Source organism: Lepus europaeus, chromosome 2 (genome assembly GCF_033115175.1).
Source record: "Lepus europaeus isolate LE1 chromosome 2, mLepTim1.pri, whole genome shotgun sequence".
Classification (NCBI taxonomy): Eukaryota; Metazoa; Chordata; class Mammalia; order Lagomorpha; family Leporidae; genus Lepus; species Lepus europaeus.
The window spans coordinates 64,044,751-64,069,555 of record NC_084828.1 but is presented as its reverse complement, the minus strand read 5'-3'; the positions used below and the strand labels follow the sequence as shown (position 1 = coordinate 64,069,555).

Here is a 24,805-nt window from a genome sequence, read left to right as displayed (position 1 = left end):
ATGGGGCCAGTCTTACATGCAAACTGCCACTCACCAAGATGTCATTAGGCAGCATATGTGGTTTTTTTTTTTTGGCCCAAATTACACATTTTTTCTACATAATTTTCAACTGTCAATAGGTCTTCTAATTTGACAGTCATTTGTATAGCCCACACTATACACCAGGCACTATTTTCTGTACCACTAGTCACTGTTTAATTCTCCAAACAGCCTTAGTGGTAGTTTCCTTATCTGTAAAATTAAGATTATGTTAGACCATGTAAGGTGAAGGAACTTGTCCAAATTCACAGGTAGCTGGCACATCTGGGAGTGGAGCCCAGTCAGCTCGGCTGCAGTATATTCACACCTAACTACTTAGCTGTGCTACCTGCCCATGTGCCTTTTGGTCCTTTTCATGTCCATCCGACCTATCACATGCTTTTTAACAGCTTCATAGTGTTTCATAATAAGGTTATTGAACTAGACCTTATTCATTTGACTTTTTAAATATTTATTTATTTACCTAACTATTTGAAAGGCAGAGTGACACAGAAAGAGGGAGAGACAGAAAGAATCTTCCATCCATTGGTCTACTCTCCAAATGGCCACAACAGCTAGGTCTGGGCCAGGCTGACGCCAGAAGCCAGGGACTCTATCTGGCTTTCCTACATGTGTGACAGAAGCCCTGAGTACTTTGGCCCTCTTCTGCCTTTCCAGGCTCATTAGCAGGAAGCTGGGTTGGAAGCAGAGTCACTGAAATTCCAGCTGGCACTCTGATGTAGGATGCTGACAAAGACAGCAGAATCTAAATCACAATGCTGACCCCAACCTTAATAAATTTAGAGCCAATTATTCACATTTATGAATAATCCTCTATTATATATCTCCATGCATTTTTATGCACATGCAAAAATATTTCAGTAGCATAGATTCCTAGAAATGAAATTCTTAGGTTATAGAAATGAATTTATAAAATTTGATATTCCTGCCAATTTATAGCACTTCAAAGAGGCTACAAGGTTATACCAGCATGGTACTAGTCAGATTTTTGTTACTTTAACTAAAGTACCTGAGATGAGCTTCTTGGAAAGGAAAAGGCTTATTTTGGCTTACACTCTGGAGGTTCACAGTTGGATTGGGCAGTCCCCTTAGTTTGGCATCCGACTGACAATGACAGAGCTGGTATGAAGGCATAATCATGTGATGATCCAGGAAGCAGAGACAGAGAAGCTAGGTTGAACCTGGCTTAAGTAACCAACCTTCGGAAAAGAACTACTTTCTGCTGACAAGCCCCCAGTGACACAAAGAACTCCCGCTGGTCCCACCCCATAGTCATCATATTTAGATCCAGTCTCTTCTTTAATCCATCAACTATAGCATTAATCCATTAATTTTTTATATAAACCTTTGAGATTTAATTGGTTGCTGAGATTGGGAGCCAAGATTGGGGGCCAAATACAGTGATGTTTAAGAAACACATGATAAGGCCCTAGAAACAAGTTCAATACTATCATACTATTGATGGCTTAAATGTGTTATGGGTTGAGCAGGATCTGTCACCCCAAAACTAATGCAATATGTTTAAACTTGGATGTCTCTGTATTAATGGTTGATGGGTTAAGGGTAGAGACTTTAACTGTGGCAGCTAGCAAGTGGTGCCTGGTGATGGTAGGATGTCTTTAGGTCATGGTCAGGGGGGTGCCCTTGTGGGGGTGCCCTTGGAGGATGGTTTTTGTCAGAGGGTTTTGTCAGAGTTCTGCGTAATTGCTTTTTTTCCTGGCTCATCATTTCATGGTTCCTCCACACCCACCAAAACCAGCCTTCACCAACGGTGGACTATGGGGTTCCCAATCCTGAACTAAAATCTCCAAACTGAAGCAGAATTGCATCTTCTTTACCAAGAGTTTCCTCTTGAGTATTTTGGTTAAAGTAATGGTGAACAGACCAATAGAGGAAATGAATCCTAGTTTCTCTGTTGACCTGTATAGCCCAAGGTCAGGTGAGAGATGGGCATGTGAGAGGTGCTAGAACAGTATTTAGTTCATTTTACCTGCATTCAAACCACCTGGAGGCCTTTTTAAAACAGATGGTTGGGATCTACTTCCAGAGTTTCTGATTCAGTAAGTCCAGTAGAGGGGCTGAGAATTTGTAGTCTAACAAGTTTTCAGGTGAGACCAATGTTGCTTAAGATCACATTTTCTTCAAGGGGAGAGCTTGGAGATCCAGATGATTTTTCAGAAGCTTGCCCAGTGATTCTAAGGTGCAATCAGAGTTGAGAAAAACTTTCTTGAACTTTATCTAGAGAATCCTTCTCATGTAAGCCCCCTGCTTACATGAGAAGAATGGTTTATTCAATGATACTTTCCATCTAAGTTGTTTATTTTTATAATTAAAAAAAATCTAGTCCTATCACATCACAGCCCATGATCTTAGGAACCAGAGTAATATGTGGGAACCTCCACTGCCCCTGGACTGGGTAATTCCCAGAACTACTTGGCATCTCCACCACACCTCTTAGGCAGTAGAGACTCCCTTCATGAAGAGGCAGACAGGCAGTACAAGTATCAGCTGGCAGAGGTTTTGTGACTTCTGAATGCCTTGCACTGTCAAGGACTTGTACTGAAGAAAGGACAGCTAAAACTTTCAAGTGCTTGAGCTAGAGCAATCCTCTCTGAGCAACCCCACCTGGTGTTTTAAGTATATTCTTCATAGAATTGTTTATAATCTCCAGATACAGTCAAATTAAATGCCCAACAATTCATGGATGCACAAATAAATGGTGGTAGTTTTTTGAGAGATAAAACAAATTTCATGACTGATGTACACTAGAGCACAATTTATGTAATACAACAAACATCTCCATGCTGTGTTTCTCTCTATACAATACATATTGAGCCCTTTCTCATGCTCTGTCCTGAGTCATGCCTTGGCAGAAAGTTATCCAGTTCATGCTTAAGGCTTCTCTCCAAGTGGTGAGTAGTGGGTGGCACAATGACAGCCAGTGGTTCTGATGGCTGTGTACTCATGAGGAGTGTGGGGATTCAGCTCTGTTACTTAAGAGTACTTTCAGGTGGAATCTGCAGTGGCTCTGACCAGCAACTCCACCATGCGGTTTTGCAGGTTGTCCAATGTATAATACTCGAAGCACCATCCTCACCAATTGTGGTGGTCAGATTTTTGGCAAATGGTTGAAGAGTGTATTGAAGAAGGGATGCTTTTTAAAATCCTACCAGAGGTCCCATATAGAATACTGATGCCCTGCCAGCGAGTTTCCAAGGGAAGCATTACCATGGTCTGTGTTGGCGTCTAGCAACATTGTTGTGACTGATTTCTTGGGTTCCAGACTGAGCCTTCCACTAACTTTTCTTCTTCTCTTTCCAGAAGAGATTTCTATTCTGAAAAACCAGGTTAGAGAAGGGACCAAGAACTTAACTGAAATGGAAAAGGCCAAGAAGCTGATTGAAAAAGAGAAGACTGATGTCCAGGTGACACTGGAAGAAGCAGAGGTAGTAACACTACCCCAGAGAAAAACTTTTCACCAGTGTGACAAAGCATATCTGCCTTCTAGTAATAACTGCAACAACAGAATGGCACTTTCAAGTGTTTATTTGCTATATGGTAGGCCCTGTGTATGCATTGTGTTATATAATCTGCCTAGAATATTGTTACTATTTCACAAATGAAGACATAGAAGCTCACAGTGCAGGATAAACAATAGTAAATGCAAATCTTCTGATTATAATGAGACAGGAACAACGTCTGACTTGTTCAATTGTTTGTCGCCAGTGCTTACCAGGAGTGAGGAACATTTTCCTGCCTGTGAGCCATACAAGGCCTGTGAAATCATGTAGTCTGGCCCTGCCAAAGCAGCCACAAGCAGGACTCAAAGTTCAATAAATCTACAGGCAGATAATTTTTAAGTTAATAATTTTTAAAAAATCTTTTAATTTTGAGATAACATTTTTTTTGACAGGCAGATTTAGACAGTGAGAGAGAGAGACAGACAGAAAGGTCTTCCTTTTCTGTTGGCTCACCCCCAAATGGCTGCCACGGCTGGCGCTGCGCTGATCCGAAGCCAGGAGCCAGGTGCTTCCTCCTGGTCTCCCATGCGGGTGCAGGGCCCAAGGACTTGGGCCATCCTCCACTGCCCTCCCGGGCCACAGCAGAGAGCTGGACTGGAAGAGGAACAACCGGGACAGAATCTGGCGCCCCAACCGGGACTAGAACCTGGAGTGCTGGCGTCGCAGGCAGAGGATTAGCCAAGTGAGCCATGGTGCCATCCTGAGATAACATTTTTATTTTATGTTATAGTCAAAGGCTTAAAAGCTTAATGCTCTACTAAATAAAGAGTTCAATAACCACAACCAAAAAAAAAAAAAAAAAAAAAGCAAAGACCATAGTTCAGCAGAAACAGGGGCAAGGGCAATGAACAAAAATCAAATGAAAAGATGTCAGTTTCACCAATATACAATATATTTCATGATTGTTATGGAATAGTAATATAGTATACTATATTATATATAGTAGTACTAATAATTTGCCCGACAAATGTTCAAAACACAGTTTGACAAAATGCTTTGTTTGCAGCAAAAATAGTACACACAGGCAATTCTTTTTATTTTTGTTTTTTCTATATATAAAGGTGAATACACAATATTTGTCTTTCTACCTCCCATTTATTTCACTCGACATGATGTCCCCCAGTTACAACCATTTTGATGCAAATGATAGAATTTCATTCATTTTTATAGCTGAATAATATTACATTGTGTATGTGTATGTAAATCAAATTTTCTTCATCCATTCTTTTGGCTCTTTATTCATTCAGCTGATAATGGACACTGGTTGATTCCACCATATTTTGGTTATTATCAACAGTGTTGCTATAGTATGGTGGTACAGGTATCTCTTTGATACAATGTATTCATATCTTTTGGTTATATACCCAGTACTGGGATTGCTGGCTCTTATGGCAAGTCAATTTTAGTTTTTTTTAAGAAATTTCCACACTGTTTTCCACAGTAGCTGCACAAATTTACATTCTCATCAATAGCATGTGAGAGTCTCCCTTTCTCTACATCCTCACCAGCATTTGTTGCTGTTTTTGAATTTTAGCCATTCTGATGGGTGAGGCAATATCTCATTGCAGTTGTGATTTGCATTTCTCTGATGGCTAGTGATGTTGAACATTTTTTTCATTTATTTGTTGGTCATTTGTATACATTCTTTTGAAAACTGTTGAGGTCCTCTGCCCATTTCCTAACTAGATTGGTTGTTTTTCTGTTGTTGAGTTTGAGTTGCTGATAATATTCCTTTGTTGGATAAGTAGTCTGTAAATATTTTTTTTCACATTTTGTTGGATGTTTCTTCTCTATATTGATTAATTTCTTTGCTGTGCAAAAGCTTCTGAGTTTGATGTAGTCCCATTTGTCTAGTTCTGCTTTTGTTTCACATGCTTTTGGTGGGTGGGTGGGGAGGTTGATGGTCTTACCCAAGTAGCCATCACTGACATCAGTGTATTGAAGTGTTTCCCCTGTACTTTCTTCCAGTAACTTCATAGTTTCAGGACTTCATATTGGGTCTATGATCCATCTTGAGTTGATTTTTATGTATGGTGAGAGGTATGTATCTAATTTCATTCTTCTACAAATATATATATATATATATATATTTGTAGAAGAATTTGTATATATATATATATATATATATATATATATATATATATATATATAAAACATTTACCAGGACATTTGTTGAAGAGATTACCCATTCTTCAATGTATGCTCTGGGCACTTTTGTCAAAAGTGAGTTAGCTGTATTTACATGGATTAATTTCTGGATGCTCTATGCTGTTCCATTATCTTTTATTGGATTTTATGCCAGTACTCTGTTGTTTCAATTACTATAGCTTTGTATTATGCTTATGTCAGGCATTATTATGCTCCCATCTTGATTTTTTGTTTTTTTTTTTTTTTGTTCAGGATTGCTTTGGCTATTCTGGGTCTTTTGTGATTTCATATGAATTTTAGGATTGCTTTTGCTAATTCTGAAAGAATGTCATTGGTATTTTGACAGGAATTGCACTAACTCTGTCAATTAGTTAGTATAGACATTTTATGATATTTATTCATCTAATACCCGAGGAAGGCATATCCATTTATTTTTGCATTGTTAATGATTTCTTTCAATGATGTTTTACAGTTTTTCAGTGTAGCAATCTTTCATTTCTTTGGAGAAATTTATTCATAAATATTTGATTTTTTGGTAGCAAATGTGAATGGAATTTCTTTCTCAATTTCTCTTTCAGTGAGTTCATCATTGGCGTATAGAAAATCTATTTTTGTGAATGTTTATTTGTAATCTGCAACTTTGCTGAATTTCTTTATCTTATCATTTCCAATAGCTTTTTGGTGGAATGTTTAGGTTTCCCCATGTACAACATCATGCCATCTAAAAGATTGATATTTTGACTTCTTTCCAATTTTGATTCCCTTTATTTCTTTTTGCTCTTGCTACAACTTCCAGTACTATATTGAATAACAGCAGTGAAAGCTGACAACCTTGTCTTCTTCCAGATATAAGGGCAAACGCTCTAGGTTTTCCTCCATTCAGCATGATATTCGCTGTTGGTTTGTGATATATATATATATATATATATATATATATATATATAATGCTTCAATCTCATTGCCTGTTATTGGTCTGTTTAGATTTTTTTAAAGATTTAATATTGGTAATTTATATGTGGGAATTTATCAATTTTGCAAGGTTTTACAATTTGTTAGCATATAGTTATTTATAGTAGTTTCTTATGATCCTTTGTATTTCAGTGGTGTGGATTTTAATATCAAATTTTCTTCTCTGATTTTTTTGGGTTATTTTCCTTTTTTTTTAATCTGGCTAAAGGGTTTTATATTTTGTTTAGCTTCTCAAACAGAAATAATTAAAAAGCCTGCCTTTGTGCTATTGTTGTTGCTCTTGCTTTGTTCATTTTAAAGTTTCAATTTCATTTATTTCTGCTCTGACCCTTATTTCTAACCTCCTGGTAATTTGGGATTTGGTTTGTTCTTTTTCTAACTTTTTGAGATTCACAAATAGACAATTTGAGAGCTTTCTATTTTTTAATGTAATCACTTAATGCTATAAACTTCCTTCTTACTATTGTGTTTACTGTATCCCACAGGATTTGATAATTTTTTTTCATTTTCATTTAATTCAAGAAAGTTTTTGATTTCCTTTTTCATGTCTTCAATGATCCATTGGTCATTCAGTACCATGCTGTTTTATTTCCATGTTTTGTAAACATTCTATTGTTCCTCTTGCTGTTTATCTCTAGTTTTACTCCTTCGTTCTCTGAGATGATACATGCTTTGATTCCAACCTTTTTAAATTTACTGAGGCTTAATTTGTCACTCAATATATGGTCTATCCTAGAAAATGTTCCATGCACTGATGACAAGAATTTGTATTATGTAGCTGTTGGGTGAAATATCCTCTAGATATCTATTAGGTTCATTTGCTCAATAGTATGTTTCAACTCATTGTATTTTCACCTAAAATCCTATCGTTGGGCAATGTGGTGTCCTCTAGCAAGGATGGCTGTACAGTTGGTGAACTTTGTTTACTTGTTCTCTTGGTTCTCTGGTCATAATGGCTGGGGCTTTCCGAACATACCATTTCAAGTAAAAGAAGTAATGCATATGCTATAGACTTTAAACATACTACAAACAATGAGAAGTATGATTGATAGGGGCATTATAGACCTATATAATGTATAGGCATCTTTGTTTCATAAATCAATTAGTACCCAAATCAAAAAGTCAGAATAGATGGGGCTGGTCTTCTGGTGTAGTAGGTTAGCCTCTGCCTGCAGTGGGTGCCTCCCATTCGCGTGCCAGTTTGAGTCCCACCTGCTCCACTTCTGATCCAGCTCCCTGCTAATGCACTTGGGAAAGAAGTGAAGGACAGCCCAAGTGCTTGGGACCCTGCACCCACGTGGGAGACCCAGAAGAAGCTCCTGGCTTTGGCCTGGTCCAGCAGATGGAAGACCTCTCTCTCTCTCTCTCTCTAACTCTGACTTTCAAATAAATAAAATAAATCTTAAAAAAAGTGAGAATGCCATTAAAGCATAGTGTTCATACCATTTGAGACACTAGATAGTAGTACATTCTATTAATATTTTCCTAAGTTTTATCTTCAGCCACTACCTAAAACCTTGGACATATATCATTGAATTATATATTTCCTTGTAATCCTTTATGAAGAACTTTATCAATTTTTTAAAACAATACAAATAATTCAAATTATCTCAGATCACTTTCTCTAAAGATTTACTTTGCTAGTGCATTCTACTGGGTTAAAGGTGACGGTTTTACACTGAGGGCACTATTCCATTCCCTTGGAAGAAAATACTATTCAAAATTTGTTTTTGATTTATGTTCTTTTACATTGAAGGTGCTGAGAGAACAGTGAACGGGCCCTTACATCTGTCTTATCTCTGTTTTTAAAACACTACTCAGTTTTACCTTTTTCTCTTCATGTTATCTGCTAAGTATTCCTCAGACGTTAGAAGAGGCTATAAAAATTACTCCTCCCTTCAGATCTTTCCAGAGTTACCTGACCAATAGACCGCATTGTGTAGCTTCACTCCTTTACATCATCAGTATCCATGCATTTTTTTTTTTACTTTTCATATATATTTGGAACAGTCTTTCAATATTTACTCAAACCTATACTTTCAAAATTGAATTTCTTTTATAACACCATGGCAATAATTGCCTTGCCCACACAGTATTTAAATAGCCAGAGGTCAGGGTGTCTCCCTGTCAAAGCAGTGGTGATAATTACACTGAGGGGCACATGCTCAGTACAAGGGCACTTCCAAAATTGATGGAGATAAAATTATATTGATGTAAAAAATGTTTTTCATAATACATATTTTCTTTTTTTTTTATTTATTTGACAGGCAGAGTTAGTGAGAGAGAGAGAGACAGAGAGAAAAGTCTTCCTTCCATTGGTTCACCCCCCAAATGGCCGCTACGGCCAGAGCTAAGCTGATCCGAAGCCAGGAGCCATATGCTTCCTCCTGGTCTCCCATGTGGGTGCAGATGCCCAAGTGCTTGGGCCATCCTCCACTGCCTTCCCGGGCCACAGCAGAGAGCTGGACTAGAAGAGGAGCAACCGGGACTAGAACCTGGTGCCCATATGGGATGCTGGTGCCACAGGCGGAGGATTAGCCAAGTGAGCCATGATGCGGCCCCCATAACACATATTTTCAATGAACTTTTTGAAGTACCCTCATATATCCAAAATTTATCTGCTTTTCGAGTGACAATATTTGGGTCAGATCCACTTGCTTGCTCTTTGAATTCATTTGCATTTTTTTGTGAAGTCCATAATTAAGTATAAAAGACTCTATGTAGGAATTATTACCTTTCTTTGTTCTAGTTTCTATACTTTTATTGATTCATACCAAAGATAAACTGTGTTAAAAAAAAAGTTGAGGAATAAATTTAAAAGTTTAAATATAATCACAGACAAGATTTAAATTTTCTAATTAAAAAATGTTTCAGAATTCTAGTTATTGGAGGTGGCATTGTAGTGCAGTGAGCTAAGCTGCCACCTATAATGCTGGCATCCTATTTTGGGGCACCTGTCTGGGTCCTGGCTGCTCCACTTCCAATAGAGCTCCCTGTAATGCATCTGGGAAGGCAGCAGAGGCTCATTCAGATTGTTAGACCCCTGACACCCAGGTTGAGACCCAAGTGGAGCTCTGATTCCTGGCTTCAGCCTGGCATGGCCCCAGCTGTTGTGGCCATTTGTGGAGCGAACCAGTGAATGGAAGATTGATATCTCTTTCTATCCCCCAAACCCCCTTTCAAATAGATAAATAAATCTTTTATAAAAAATGCTAAAAGAATTCTAGTTCTTGACCTATAAATGAAATATGGAAGAATGCCAAAGCTCCTAAGTGCAATGATAAACAAAAGTAGTTGTTTGTCTCTCGTCCTGTCCCAATATTAGGGAACTGGTTTGAAATCTACATCAATAGGAATAAAAATCATTTTTCTCTTCAAATCATATAAATTTTTTGCCTTTTACTAAAGAAGAAAATATGAGCTGGTATTGTGGAACATCAGGTTAACCCACCATCATATGCTGGCATTCCATATCTAATTTCTGGGTTGAGTCCTAGCTGCTCCACTACTGGTTCAGCTTCTTGCTAATGTGCTCGGGAAGGCAGTAGATGATGCTCCAAGCACTTGAGTCCCTGAAACCCATGTAGGAAACCGTGAAGGAGTTCCTGGATCCTGGCTTCATCCTGGCCAAGCCCTAGGTGTTGTGGCCGTTTGGGTAGCAAACCAGTAGATGGAAAATTTGCTTCTCTGTGTCTCTCCACCTTTCAAATAAATAAACAAATATTAAAAAAAAAAACTATTTTCCAAAAATGGATTTCACTTAATGCATTTTGTGTATTTCAGGGAGTTCTGGAAAGGAATGAAAGCAAGATTCTTCATTTCCAGCTTGAACTTTTGGAAGCTAAAGCAGAATTCGAAAAAAAACTTTCAGAGAAAGATGAAGAAATAGAAAATTTGAGGTATGTAACGTTATTTTGATGAACAACAGTTTCAAATTTTAAAATGCATCACTGAACAGAATCACGGTATTTGGCCGCTTTTATGAATTCCTGTCGGAACATTACCAAAGAAATTTAGGTAAATTGACACTTGAATCTTTCTAGCTACGCTTGCCACTATTAACATAAAGTAATACAATACATACATACAACTGTGGCCAGTTCTTACGATTTTCTTATATTCAAGCAGCTTCTATTCTCTTTTGACACTGAAAGTTACACAGCAATACAAAACAAAATCAACTCTGCAATTACATTTATAAGGACTATGTGTAGTATCTGGGCCTCCCTGTCACAAGTCTTTCTGGGGCATTCAAGAAACCTATTGATAATGTTGAACCATGAGTGGAAGGAGTAAAATATTGGATTATGTTCATTAAAATTAATGTCACATTTCAGTGAACTTTTCACACACACCCTGCCTGTACCTGTGGTCTTTTGGAGATAGAAGCCAGGAGCTAAGTTGCTTACTGAATCCCTGGAAACGACTGAGACTTAGTAGTCAGGAAAGTGAATTAGCCAAGATGCAGGGGTTGCAGGATCTTCTTATACCTTCATCATAACAAGGCAGTGAATTTAGATGTCCACTTCTTAGCATCTCAGGGACATGAGAGGATAAAAGTATGACCTCCAAGTGAAAGAAAGTAGTGAGGTAGATCAGTAAGCTGATATTGGCTAGCACTTCATACTCTAGTTCAAAGGCACAATTATAATGACACAGAATTAACCATGATTATATTATTTATCAGATCTGTTCCTGTAAGTCAATGCTGTGGATCTGCTAGACATATCACTTGGGTTTGAGGTCCAATTGGCAACTTGTTTTCAAAGTGATTAAATAATTTTGAAAAGAAGCCATTGATTTTTTTGAGCTGGGTTTTTTCCCATAGCTCATGTTCAGACATAATTCCCATGGGGTTCCTTTTTAATGAGAATGTCAAGCCAAGTCTGGCCCTCTGTGTGCTTTGAGGTACCTGTGCTCTCATTAACTGCCATTTTTTTGAGAACTTCCCTTGATGAAGAATTCTGGTCTACTTAAGAGGCACTGAGTCAAAGACTCAAAGAATATTTTTGACAAATGACAAAACCATTGTACCTTGATATATGCTCTACTTCCTTCTGTGTGGAATAAAAATCAACATCTTGTTGGGCAGTTGAAAAAGGAGAAAGGAAAAACAAAATCTGATTTCAAATAACATCAAACCCGTACTTCTAAGTAAACTTAGCTGGGAAAAATTCATCCTCAGAGAGGCTAGCTTTCTTCAAGTGTATCTGAATGTGCTAGGACTTTGTACCACTGATGATAATTTTAGTGCAAGGGAAGCCAGAGAACCAAACAGCTGGGTCTGGGAGAAGGAAGAACTGAAAGCAGGCATAAACTATGAAGGAGTAGGCTGGAGGAAGGGGAGGAGAACTACATAAATTTCTGTGTGTGTGTGTGTGTGTGTGTGAGACCCATAATAACTTTTAATAGGTACCGCTAGGAAGGAAAGATGAGTATATTCTACAAGATGTCATGGATGCCATCCTAGGTCCTTACTACTCTGTTTGAGTACTAATTCTATCAAAATGTCTGTTCAATAGTTTAATCTGATTTAAAGGCTAGGAGAGGATTTTAAGGAAATTGAACAGAATGCAAGGGGAAAATATGAGCAATACATAAATGTCAGGTAAGTCAGATATCTTTTTTGGTCACTTTTTCACTGACAAAAAAATAGCTGAGGAAGGCTATTTTTTAATCTCGTAGTTTTGGAGATTCAAGAGCATGGTGAAGGATTCAATTCAGTGCACCCGTGGGCCCTCTCAGCTGTATCACATTGTGGCAGAAAGCAATGGCAGGGGTGTATGTGAGCGAAGATCACATCTTGATATGGGAATTGAGAGAGATTGACTGACAGCCGAGTCTTTTATAACAACTCTTGTGAGAATTAACCAGGGTCCCATGAGAAGTACCTTAATCCTTTGTCAAGGCAAGACCCAACTGACCTAATGACCTCTCTGTATGCCCCACTTCCTAAAGGCTCCATACCTTTTCCCAATACTGCCATCTTGGGGGCCAAGCTCCTAACACATAAACCTTGGGGTAAGGGAGGCAAACAACACCTGAAATGTAGCAGACCTCAAGGAAAACAAGAAGATACTTTAAAAAATCATGGAAAATGGAATTAAGAGACGCTTATTTTGTTACAAAAATTTTTGAAATCTATGCAAAATTTTTTTCATTACATACATTTTACATGAAGTTTTGAACATCCCCATATTGAGTGAGGGCAAGTCCTATGTACCCATAAACCATTGATATTCCCATAAGAAATGAAAGAGCCTATTAACACAGGACAAATGAAGTCAGTAAAATCACAAGAGCAGGGCCGGCGCCACAGCTCACTAGGCTAATCCTCTGCCTGTGGCACCGTCTCACCGGGTTCTAGTCCCAGTCGGGGCGCCGGATTCTGTCCTGGTTGACTCTCTTCCAGGCCAGCTCTCTGCTGTGGCCTGGGAACGCAGTGGAGGATGGCCCAAGTGCTTGGGCCCTGCACCCACAATGGGAGACCAGGATAAGCACCTGGCTCCTGGCTTCAGATCAGCACGGTGTGCCGGCTGCAGCGCGCCAGCCGCGCCAGCCATTGGAGGGTGAACCAAGGCAAAGGAAGACCTTTCTTTCTCTCTCTCTCACTGTCCACTCTGCCTGTCAAAAAAATATCAAGAGAGCAGAAGACAGACTCATAAGCAGACAAAACCATGATAGTGCAACAAACTGTATAACTCATCCATTTCATTCTATGTGGCTGAGCTCTCTGTTGAGAATTAATCCTGAGTCACACCAGCCTGGATATCTGTTGGTCATTAAACAAATTTGAACGATATTTGAGTGTTGGCAGTGTGTGTTATGTGTTTCACCTACTGACACTAATTACACTATATACAATGAGTCTAGTCAAGGCTTCCTAAACTTGTAAGAATGGTGTTATTTTTTACTTCTACAAATAATTGCCATACATAGAGGGAAGGAGTGGCCAATGCAGTCACTGATGGAAGGAGGGGAGGCACTTGGCTGACTGGCATAATCTTCTCCATCCTAGATCCAGGAAGGAAGTCTAGCTTGAAGACCAACTGGTAGCCATAATTGTCATGTAAATGAATCCTTATCAAAAGGCCAATACTGAATTGAGAATAGGTAGATCAGGTACAACCTGAAACTTCAGGGCCACCAACCCTCTCCCATCTATTTGGGCCAAGGTAAAATGTGTGTCATCATTAGCCCAGAGTCATGACATATCTGGTCAGAATTTTGCTGTTTCCCTAGACACATCCACAGAGTACATTTTTAGGGATGAGGCACTGAAATTCCTTCCTCCCCTGCAGAAGGTTTAGGCAAACTTTTTTTTTTTTTTTAATAAAGTGCCAGATAGTAGATATTTTTAGCTTGTGGGTCATATTGTCTCTGTAGAGACTACTCAGCTATGTAGTTGCGACTTGAATGCAGCCATAATCAATAGGAAATGTGCATGTTGGGGTCTGGTTCACAGTCCCTGTTTACCCACCCATTGTCTATAGCTGCAGGTACCTACTAATGTTTCATTGTCTTTTCCTTCCACATAGTCTATTGTTCTAAACTCAGTCATGTCACACTTTGCTACCTGATCTTAATTTATATGTACAACCTGACTTGATTTCTTTTATTATCTAAGTGAGCCTCTGCCAGGAGAATGTGTTTGGTTATGTTTAAATATCTTCCTGTTTCTAAGTAAAATACTTTGCATTATCTTCAGAAAGTTGATTCTCAAACTCAGACATGGTATTTAGTTAGCAAAAGACCTTGTAAGTTAAGTTAAAGATGAATCACATTTGGATTAACGAAAACCTCATATTTCTCTGACATAGAAGTATCTGAAGGGAAATGACTTACTGAACTGTTGATATTAAATCATCAGTTTTTCTTTTTTTGAGATTTATTTATTTGAAAGTCAGAGTTATACAGAGAGAGAGAGAGAGAGAGAGAGAGAGAGAGAGAGAGGTCTTCCATCCACTGGTTCACACCTTAAAAGGCTACAGTGGCTGGAGCTGTGCTGCCAATCTGAACCCAAGAGCCAGGAGCTTCTTCTGGGTCTCCCACATGGGGGTAGGAGCCCAAGGGCTTGGGCCTTCTTCTACTGCTTTCCTAGGCCATAGCAGAGAGCTGGATCGGAAGTGGAGCAGCCAGGACTTGAACTAGTGCCCATATGGGATGCCGGCACTGCAGGTGGCAGCCTCACTTGCTACACCAACAGCACCGGCTCCAAATCATTAGTTTTTCATAGTCTGATTTTTAAATGCTTCCTTTAATTTCTCTTCTCAAATCTATTTCACATTTCAGGAAAAAAAAAATTCTTACTATATTGCTCTTGGACCTGTGTGCCTCATATTGCTTTAGAAAAATGTATGAGTACTTGAGTGAATTTTCATTTTCTAGATTTCCTGCTTCTGCATCAACTGTGTTGATTATTTAGCAGGTATTTTCTAGGCATATGTTATTTGCATGTTAAAACATTGAACTTGTCTGTACAAAAATTCATGAAATTTTATGAACAACTGTAGAAGTACTGCTTGAAATATTTAGTTTGTATTTCTGTACAGCAGATTTAACACCAGGCTAGGAATATTTTACTGTTATGTGTAAGGAAAGTTAGCTGGGGCAAAAAAGACTTTCCTAGAGGGGAAGCAGAGAAGTGTCCCCAAGCTTGAATGTTGAATGTAGCATCCCATTAGACTTCCAGGGCTACTGTCACAAAATAGGTGAGTGGCTTCAATATCAGAAATTAATTTTCTCAGTTATGAAGACTTACAAACCTCATATCAAGGTGTTGGCATGTTTGGTGATTTCTCCTGAGGTCTCTGTTTTTGGTTTGCAGAAAGATGGTCATCTTCTGTGTCCCTACATAATCTTTCCTCAGCGCACACATACCCCTGCTGTCTTTTCCTCTTATTGTTAAGTATAGCAATCCTAATGCATTAAGGGACAACCCTAACAGCTTCATTTTACCTTTTATTTTATCTTTAGCATTTTATCTTATCTTTATTTTTTTATTTAGTAAATATAAATTTCCAAAGTACAGTTTATGGATTACAATGGCTTCCCCTCCCCATAATTTCCCTCCCACTCGCACCCTTCCCATCTCCCACTCCCTCTCCCATTCCATTCACATCATGATTCATTTTCAATTCTCTTTATATACAGAAGATCAATTTAGTATGTACTAAGTAAAGATTTCATCAGTTTGCACCCACACAGAAACACAAAGTGTAAAAATACTGTTTCAGTACTAGTTATAGCATGACTTCACATTGGACAACACATTAAGGACAGATCCCACATGAGATGTAAGTACACAGTGACTCCTGTTGTTGACTTAACAATTTGACACTCTTGTTTATGGCGTCAGTAATCTCCCTAGGCTCTAGTCATGAGTTGCCAAGGCTATGGAAGCCTTTAGGGTTCGCCGACTTCGATCTTATTCCGATGGGGTCATAGTCAAAGTGGAAGTTCTCTCCTCCCTTCAGAGAAAGGTACCTCCTTCTTTGATGGCCCTGTTCTTTCCACTGGGATCTCATTCACAGAGATCTTTCATTTAGGTCTTCCTCTTTTTTTTTTTTTTTTTTTTTTTTTTGCCAGAGTGTCTTGGCTTTCCATGCCTAAAATACTCTCATGGGCTCTTCAGCCATATCCAAATGCCTTAAGGGCTGATTCTGAGGCCAGACTGCTATTTAGGTCATCTGCCATTCTATGAGTCTGCTGTGTATCCCACTTCCCATGTTGGATTCTTCTCTCCCTTTCTGATTCTATCAGTTAGTATTAGCAGACACTAGTCTTGTTTATGTGATCCCTTTGACTCTTAGACCTATCAGGGTGATTAATTGTGAACTGAAATTGATCACTTGGACTAATGAGATGGCATTGGTTTAAAGGACATGTTTCCAGATATAGTTATATTTTGAGACACTATAGGTTAGGGCATCAACATATGAAGTAGAAACTCACTTCAGTCTATATTGTCCTTTTTAACTCTACATACTTGTACACCATAGCATTCTCATCTGGAACTGAACAAAATCCAGGGACCTAACGATAGCCATGACATGCCAGCCTCAAATGCTGTGGACTGAGGAAGTAAGACTGGCAGAGGAGAGGTGGTAACCCTAGTTTTAGAAACAGAAAGTTTTTTCCAAGACACTTTTGATAACTGCTTCTGTGCCCCTCCACCCACTAGTGAGGAGATGGGTGGCCATGAAAAGTTGGTGCTCCAATGTGACTCAATTGCAAACTATGAATATACTTCCCTGTAGGCTACATGCCTAGTGGATAAACCTAAGAGATCAGGTCACAAACTCTGACAATTCAGTGTGAACTCAAATTTTGACCCAAGATGAATATGCTTTTTCTATTTGTACAGCTGAGCTCCATGAGGAAAGCTCTTTTGTTCTGTCTTCTACATTTTAGCACTGTTGTCACATGTCATGGGGTCAGCTTAAGAGGACATATGTTAATAATAGTAGTTAAACTTCCCGGAATAAGGATCACTAAATCTTGGTGGCTTAGAAGAATAGAATTTTTTTGGGGGGGGCGTCCATGTCTAGAGGTTAATGTGGGATGAAAAGATAGGATGGAGAGTTGGCCACTACTCATAGTCAAAAGCCCAGTTTCTTTCCATCTTTTAATGATATGACTTTCCATGTTTTCCACCAAGTTTTCCACAGATGGGGAGAATAGAGTACAGGGTCACAAAATTAGAAAATTGTGTGAGTGAGGCTTGGAATGGTGAGACTTACTACTGCCTCTAGCCTATCAACTAGAACTTGGTCACACGATTCCAAAATAACTTCATGAGGGTTGTAAAATGAAAATGTCCATGGATTTTCCAAAGCATTTTATTGCCTTCCTGTCCAATTCTAATTTCAGTTGCAATAACAAAATAGTATAGCATAAAAATTTATGAAGAATATAGGTTTATTTCATTTATTGTTCTGGAAACTGAGAAATCCAAGAGCCTGATGCCAGCACTGATTCCCTTTCTGTTGAGAGCCTTCTTGCTGCATCAAAACATGGCAAAGGGCACGACATGGGGGACAGAGCTATAACCCATTAAGCCACTAAGTCATGAATGAATGAATCCATTCACAAGTGAGGTCAAAGGCTTCATGACTTAATCAGCTCCCAAAGGTGCTACCTCCTACCACTGCTGCATTGGGTACCAAGTTTGCAACACATAAGTTTTACAGGACACCTTCAGACCATAGCACTTCCTGAACACATGGCTGCTGTCTTTTTAGCCACTGTGTAAATAAGGTTTCAGTGCAGAGTTTTAGTTCTTACATTGGAATAGTAAAGTACTTCAATGTCATACAGCAGTTGGTTTTCTTATCCAAATATCTAGCAAAAGATAACCATTCTATTCTAGAAGAGTTAGTATTTATAGGTCATTAGAACAATATGAATATACTTCAAAAATACACTTGCACAGTTTTTCCCTAATATGCATTTCCATTAACTTTTTGAACACTCCTCATTTGTATGGATTTCAAAATTTATCTTTTATTTTCATTTTCCATGAACTTATTCAAGCACCCTAATATCGCTGAATCTCAGGACTTGTCCTAAACCAGGTAGCTCTTTCCTGCCCTTCAGAATTTTTACCATTGAAAGTAATTTAAATATTATGGCCAGGACTGGTGCTGTGGTGCAGCAGGTTAAGCTGCCACGTGCAGTGCTGACATCGCATATAGGCGCCAGTTCGAGCTGCTGTGGCTGCTCCACTTCCAACCCAGCTCCCTGCTAATGTGCCTTGAAAAGCAATTAAAGATGGCCCACTTTCTTGGGCCCCTGTACCCACATGGGAGACACAGAAGAAGCTCCTGGCTCCCGGCTTTGGCTTAGCACAGCTCTGGCTGCTGTGGCCATTTGGGGAGTGAACCATGGGAAGGAAGATCTCTGTTTCTCCCTTTCTAACCCGGCCTTTCAAATACATAAATAAATCTTAGAAAGGAAGAAAATGGCATTAAATTAAAAAAAATATGGCTTACTGAAAGAGCATCCTTCCTTCATCCTTAGCCACTCTAGAAATCCATGTGAATGTCTTGGACTATTCTTCAGGGGGTCTCTCATATGAGGCTAAGTCTTCCCCACATGGTTTCCTAAACTCTTGTGAACATATATTTTCTTAATTTATGGTATACTTTCTTAATTTTTATGTGCGATTTTGGTCTTCCCTTCTTATTACTCCAAAAATAGGAGGAAACAGCAGTGTGCTATTGACTCCCTGCAGTCAAATCTGGATTCTGAGGCTAGGAGCAGAATGGAGGCAACCCGACTGAAAAAGAAGATGGAAGCGGACCTCAACGAGATGGAATTTCAGCTTCGTGGTGCCCAACGGAAGCTGTCAGAGACAACCAACTCCCTGGGCAAGTTTCAGGGTCAAATGAAGGTATTTTCAAACTGTACTAACGGGAAAGGGGTGAGAAATGTCTCTTTTCACGGAAGCAACAGAGTGTATTGAACAATACAGGTGGAGACAATGAAGAGAGTAGACACAGGCTTACATTCACATGGGACACAACCCATGTTGAACTCAGAGGAAACTGTGCTCCAGCCCTGTCTGTTCTCTCACAGGACCTTCAAAGGAAGCTGGATGACAGCACACTCATGAACAGTGATCTGAAGGAACAGGTGGCCGTGGCTGAACAGCGCAACTCCCTGCTGCAGTCTGAACTGGAAGAACTAAGGTTCTTGCAGGAGCAAAGTGAGCGTGGGCGCAAGCTGGCAGAAGAAGAACTCCTGGAAGCCACAGAAAGAATCAACCTTTTCCATACCCAGGTGGGGTCCAGAAACTCTCCATTAGCTGGTTCAGTTGGTTGAAGATGGTGATTTCCACAGTTGGCTCAGCTTTAGACCATGCCCAGTTTCTATGCCTTTTTAAAATCAAGGTTTTTTGCTTTTAAATTTTTTTCTTTTAATTTTTAATTAGTTTTTAACAGATTCAATGTAATTTGTAGATACAATTCTAAGGACATATTGATATTCCCTTCTGCCCTCCCTCCACCTCTGTCCATCCCACCCTCTTTTCCTCTCTTATTATTTTTAGTTTCTGAGATAACGTATTTTAAAATTACAAAACAATAAAGACTTAATACTTCACCAAATAAGAAGCTTAATGAGTAAAAATCAAAAAGAACTAGTTTAGTGGGAATAGATATTGACTATAAATAATAATTGATAAGAAAATGATCATTTCACCCATATACAGTAAATTCTAAAATAATCACAAATCATTACAATTATAGCACTATAACATTCTGAACCATTGGTTTGGCAAAGGTATAAAATAAAGGTTTTTTTTTTTTAAAGATTTATATATTTATTTGAGAGGCAGAGGTATAGACAGAGAGAGGGAGAGACAGAGAGAGGAGTCTTCCATCTGCTGGTTCACTCCCCAAATGACTACAATGGCTAGAGCTAGCCTGATCCAAAGCCAGGAGCCAGGAACTTCTTCTGTGTCTCCCATGAGGGTACACGGTCCTAAGCACTTGGGCCATCTTCTGCCCTCTCAGGCCATTAGCAGAGAGCTGGATTGGAAGTGGAGTAGCTGGGAAATGAATCAGCACCCATATAGGATGCCAGCACTGTAGGGAGAGAATTGACCTATTACGCCACAGTGCTGGCCCCAAAACAAGGTTTTACAAAACAATATTTGCTGTAATCCTGATACACAAATTTATTTTTCTTTCCTTTTTGTTTGTTTTTAAAATTTTATCCCCATGGAAAATGTGTGGTATTTGTCTTTCTTGGACCAGCTTATCTTAGTCAACAGAATGTCCTCCAGTTGTGTCCATTGTGCTAAAAATGGTAGAATTTCATTCTTTTTAATAGCTAGGTAATATTATATATATATATATATATATATATATATATATATACACACACACACACACACACACACCATTTTCTTATCCATTCATGTGGTGATGGACACCTTGATTAGATCCAAATGTTGGCTAACATGAACAGCACTGCTATAAACATGGTGGTGCAGTTATATTTTTGATACATTGTATTAAAGTCTTTTGGGTATACACCCAACAGTGGGATTGCTTAATCTTACAGCAAGTCTATTTCTAGTCTTTTAAGATCTCCACATTGTTTTCTGCAGTGACTGCACTAATTTACATTCCCAACAGTGTGTAAGTATTCTCCTTTGTCCACATCCCCACCAGCATTTGTTATTATCTGTCTTTTGGATTTTAGCCATTCTGAAAGGGATGAGGTGAAGCTCATTGAGGTTTTGATTTGCATTTCACAGATGGCTAGTAATGGTCAGCATTTTTCCTACATTTGCTAATCATTTATATATCTTCTATTGGGAACTATCTATTGAAGCCTTTTATACATTTCTCAAATAGATTGTTTTTTCCTTGTTGAGTTTTTTAACTTGCTGATGTATTTGGGATATTAATCCTTTGTCAGATAGGTGGCTTGTAAATATTTTTTTCCTATTTTGTTGGATGTATTTTCACTCTATTGATTGCTTGCTTTGTTGTGCAAAAGCTTCTGAGTTTGATGTTGTCCCATGTGTTTAGTTTTGCTTTTATTGTCTGTGCTTTGGGGTCTTGTCCAAGTCATCCCCTACACCAATGTCTTAAAGTGGTTCCCCTACATTTTCTTCTGGTAACTTAGGTCTTAAATTTAGGCCTTTGAACTATCTTGAGTTGATTTTTGTATATAGTGAGAGGTATGGATCTAATTTCATTTTCTATATCTATTTATCCAGTTTAGCCAGAACCATTTGTTAAAGAGATTATTCTCACTCCACTATATGGTCTGAGCACTTTTTATCAAAAATCAGTTGGCTATATGTATGTAATTTGTTATTGGGTTTTAGTTCTTTGAGGTTCACTGATAAGTTCTTTTCTATTTTTTGGATGTATTGATAAATTTCCCTCTCAGCAGTGCTTTTGATATGTCCTGTAAATTTTAGTATACTGTTTTCCCATTTTCAATCAATTTTAAATTTCCTTACTGTCTTTTTTTGACTGATTGCTCAGAAGAAAGATGTTTAATTTCCATGACATTGTATGGCCTTCTAATTTGTTATTAGTTTTTAGTTTTATTGCTTTATGGTAAGAAAGGATATGTGCTATGATTTCAGCTTTTTAAAATTGGAGGCATTTTTCATAGCCTACCATATGAAGAGTGCTCCATATGCTGTTGAAAAGGAGGTGTATTCTGCAGCTGTTGATTGTTCTGTAGGTACCTATTATATCCTATTGATTTAGCATTCAGTTCAACCCTCAGTTTTTGATTTTCTGTCTGGATAAACTGTCCATTGTTAAAACTAAGGTGGTTAGTACCAACATTATTGTACTGGAGTCTGTCTCTCCCTTTATGACTACTCATATTTACTTTTGATATTTGGGTGCTCTCTATTATATAAAATTGCTATTGCTCCTTGCTGATTGAACCCTTTATCATTATATATTTGATGTTCCCTATCTTTTTTTTTACTGCTAATGATTAAATATGGCTATTTCTGCTTTCTTTTGGAGTTCATGTGCATGGAATACCTTACTCCAGTCCTTTACTTTGTGTCTATGCTTATCCTAAGAACTGGAGTGACTTTCTTGGAAGCAACCTATAGTTGGGTTTGGTTTTTATATCCATGCTGTCATTTATGTCTTCTAATTCGAGAATTTAACCTATTTACATTTAGAGTAATTAACAAAAAGTAAGCTCTTAGTATTGCTGTTTTGCTGTTTTCTAGTTTTATTGTAGTTTCTTCATTTCCTTCTCTTAGAATCTTCCTTTGTCATTAAGAGATTTAATCTAGCAGTTTGTTTATCCTCCCTTGCTTATTATTTCTGAAGTATATTATAGATTTTCATCTTGTAAAAGTTTTTGCTACACTCTGCCTATGCTATTTTAAATGATTTTGTTTACAAATAATCAGCATTTATACCTGTACTTTCCTTTATGAAGAAAGAGTTTCTATAGAATTATGTGCAGTGAGCATCCTGGGAAAAAACCCTGGAAGATAATTTCTTCCATTCCAGTTCATGCTTATGGTAATATAAATCCTGAATATTCACAAAAGCCATTCTACTTAAAGGCAATGGGTAGCAGCACTGAAGATGCTTCATTGTGGCACAGCGGGTAAAGCCACCACTTGCAGTGCCAGCATCCCATGGGGATGCCCATTTGAGTCTTGGTTGCTCCACTTCTGATCTTGCTCCCTGCTAATGCACCAGGGAAAGCAGTAGAAGACGGCCCAAGCATTTCAGCCCCTGACTTCATGTGGGATACCTAGAAGATGCTCCTAGCTCCCGGCTTCAGATGGGCCCAGCTCTGGCCATTGTTGCCATTTGGGGAGTGAACCAACAGATGGAAGATTTTCTCTGTCTCTCTCCTCACCCTCTCTTCTGTAACTCACCTTTCAAATAAATATTGAATAAATAAATCTTCAAAAAAGAAGATGTTTCATGACATGGAAGAAGGTAAAGTCTATGAGGAAGGAATGTCTATTTCCAATGCTATTCCTGCAACCAAGAGAGACACTAATGGTATAAAGTAAAATGATAATATAAACAAGATAATGTAAAAAAAAAAAAAATTAGGCCGGCGCCGTGGCTTAACAGGCTAATCCTCCGCCTTGTGGCACTGGCACACCAGGTTCTAATCTCGGTTGGGGCGCCGGATTCTATCCCGGTTGTCCCTCTTCCAGGCCAGCTCTCTGCTATGGCCCGGGAAGGCAGTGGAGGATGGCCCAAGTGCTTGGGCCCTGCACCTTCATGGGAGACCAGGAGAAGCACCTGGCTCCTGGCTTCGGTTCAGCGAGATACGCTGGCCGCAGCAGCCATTGTAGGGTGAACCAACAGCAAAAAGGAAGACCTTTCTCTCTGTCTCTCTCTCACTATCTACTCTGCCTGTCAAAAAAACAAAACAAAACAAAACAAAAAAAAACTAAAAATAAAAAACAAATTCCCCATGCCTTTTATAAACAACTTCTACCCTAAGATTTCATGCCCTCAGAAAAAAACATGATTCAACCATGAAACAAATAGCCAGCAGGTCTTTGGCCTTCAGTGTCACAATCGAGGAAGAAAATTAGGGCAACTGCTCCACAGAACACAGGGAATCCTATGTTAATAATAAGAGATGCTAAGGTTGGGAAGATCAGGCTCATTGTACTTTTCCAATCTCCTCCCCCCTGCAAGGTAATATAGGAAAAAGATGTTGATAAGGAGGAGGAACTTCTTCTTCTTCCTGGATTCAGGAAGAAAACTATTTAGCCCTGAAATCCTATTGGATGAAATTGGATCCATTCAAGTATGCCCTTAATGGTAACAATGTATTAAGAATGCAAGTATGAGAGGACGTCAAAATGTTGGTGGAACAAAAAAAGTAAATTCAGGGACTGGCACAGCGGTGTAGCAGGTTAAGCTGCCACCTGTGGCACCAGCATCCTGTATGGGTGGTTGTTCCTATCCCAGTTGCATAATTTTTGATCCAGCTCTCTGCTCATGTGCCTGGGAAGGCAGTGGAGGATGGTCCAAATACTTGGACCCATGCACCCATGTAGAAAATACGTAAGAAGCTCCTGGCTCTTGGCTTCGGATCAGCCCACCTCCAGCATTGTGGCCATTTGGGGAGTGAGCCAGTGGACTGAATCTCTCTCTCTCTCTCTCTCTTTGTATCTTTGTCATTCATGTAAATAAATAAATCTTTAAAAACAAAAAATTCATTTTGGTTGAAAATTTGAAGTCCTTGCATATTATAGGTCTTCAAAAACATCATGAAAATGCATGTTATGAAACCAACTATGCAAGGATTCAATTTTTTGTGCCCATTTTTCATGAACATTTTGAAATATATTCCTTTTGCTTAACTGTAACAAAATTTGTTCCTGCTTCCTTCCCACTGTGTCTTAAACAAATCTGCTTGCAATAATGGTCTCAACTTGCCTAACAGCAATGTTTTTTCCTTAGAACACAACCCTCCTCAACCAGAAGAAGAAATTGGAGGCTGATATTGCCCAGCTTCAGAAAGAAGCCCAAGAGGCAAAGCAGGGACTTCAAAATGCAGAAGAGAAGGCCACAAAAGTAGCAACTGAGGTGGGTCCACAGACTGCTTGTTCAAGCCTATCGCCCAGAGTTTACTGGAGCAAAGAA

General features: G+C 38.8%; 2 protein-coding genes across 2 annotated transcripts in view; one reads left to right on the top strand and one right to left on the bottom strand.

The window, feature by feature from the left end:
• LOC133771604 (leukocyte surface antigen CD47-like) overlaps positions 1-24,805 on the bottom strand; it is a 158,365-nt gene that overhangs the window by 8,866 nt on the left and 124,694 nt on the right. The gene's annotated exons all lie outside the window — the stretch shown is intronic.
• The window catches only part of MYH15 (myosin heavy chain 15), a 196,161-nt gene that overhangs the window by 150,559 nt on the left and 20,797 nt on the right, over positions 1-24,805 (top strand). The window contains exons 32-36 of the mRNA XM_062207694.1: positions 3,361-3,485; positions 10,461-10,576; positions 18,879-19,071; positions 19,257-19,460; positions 24,623-24,748. Coding sequence (XP_062063678.1) covers positions 3,361-3,485; positions 10,461-10,576; positions 18,879-19,071; positions 19,257-19,460; positions 24,623-24,748 — 764 coding nt within the window. The remainder of the gene's footprint in view (positions 1-3,360; positions 3,486-10,460; positions 10,577-18,878; positions 19,072-19,256; positions 19,461-24,622; positions 24,749-24,805) is intronic.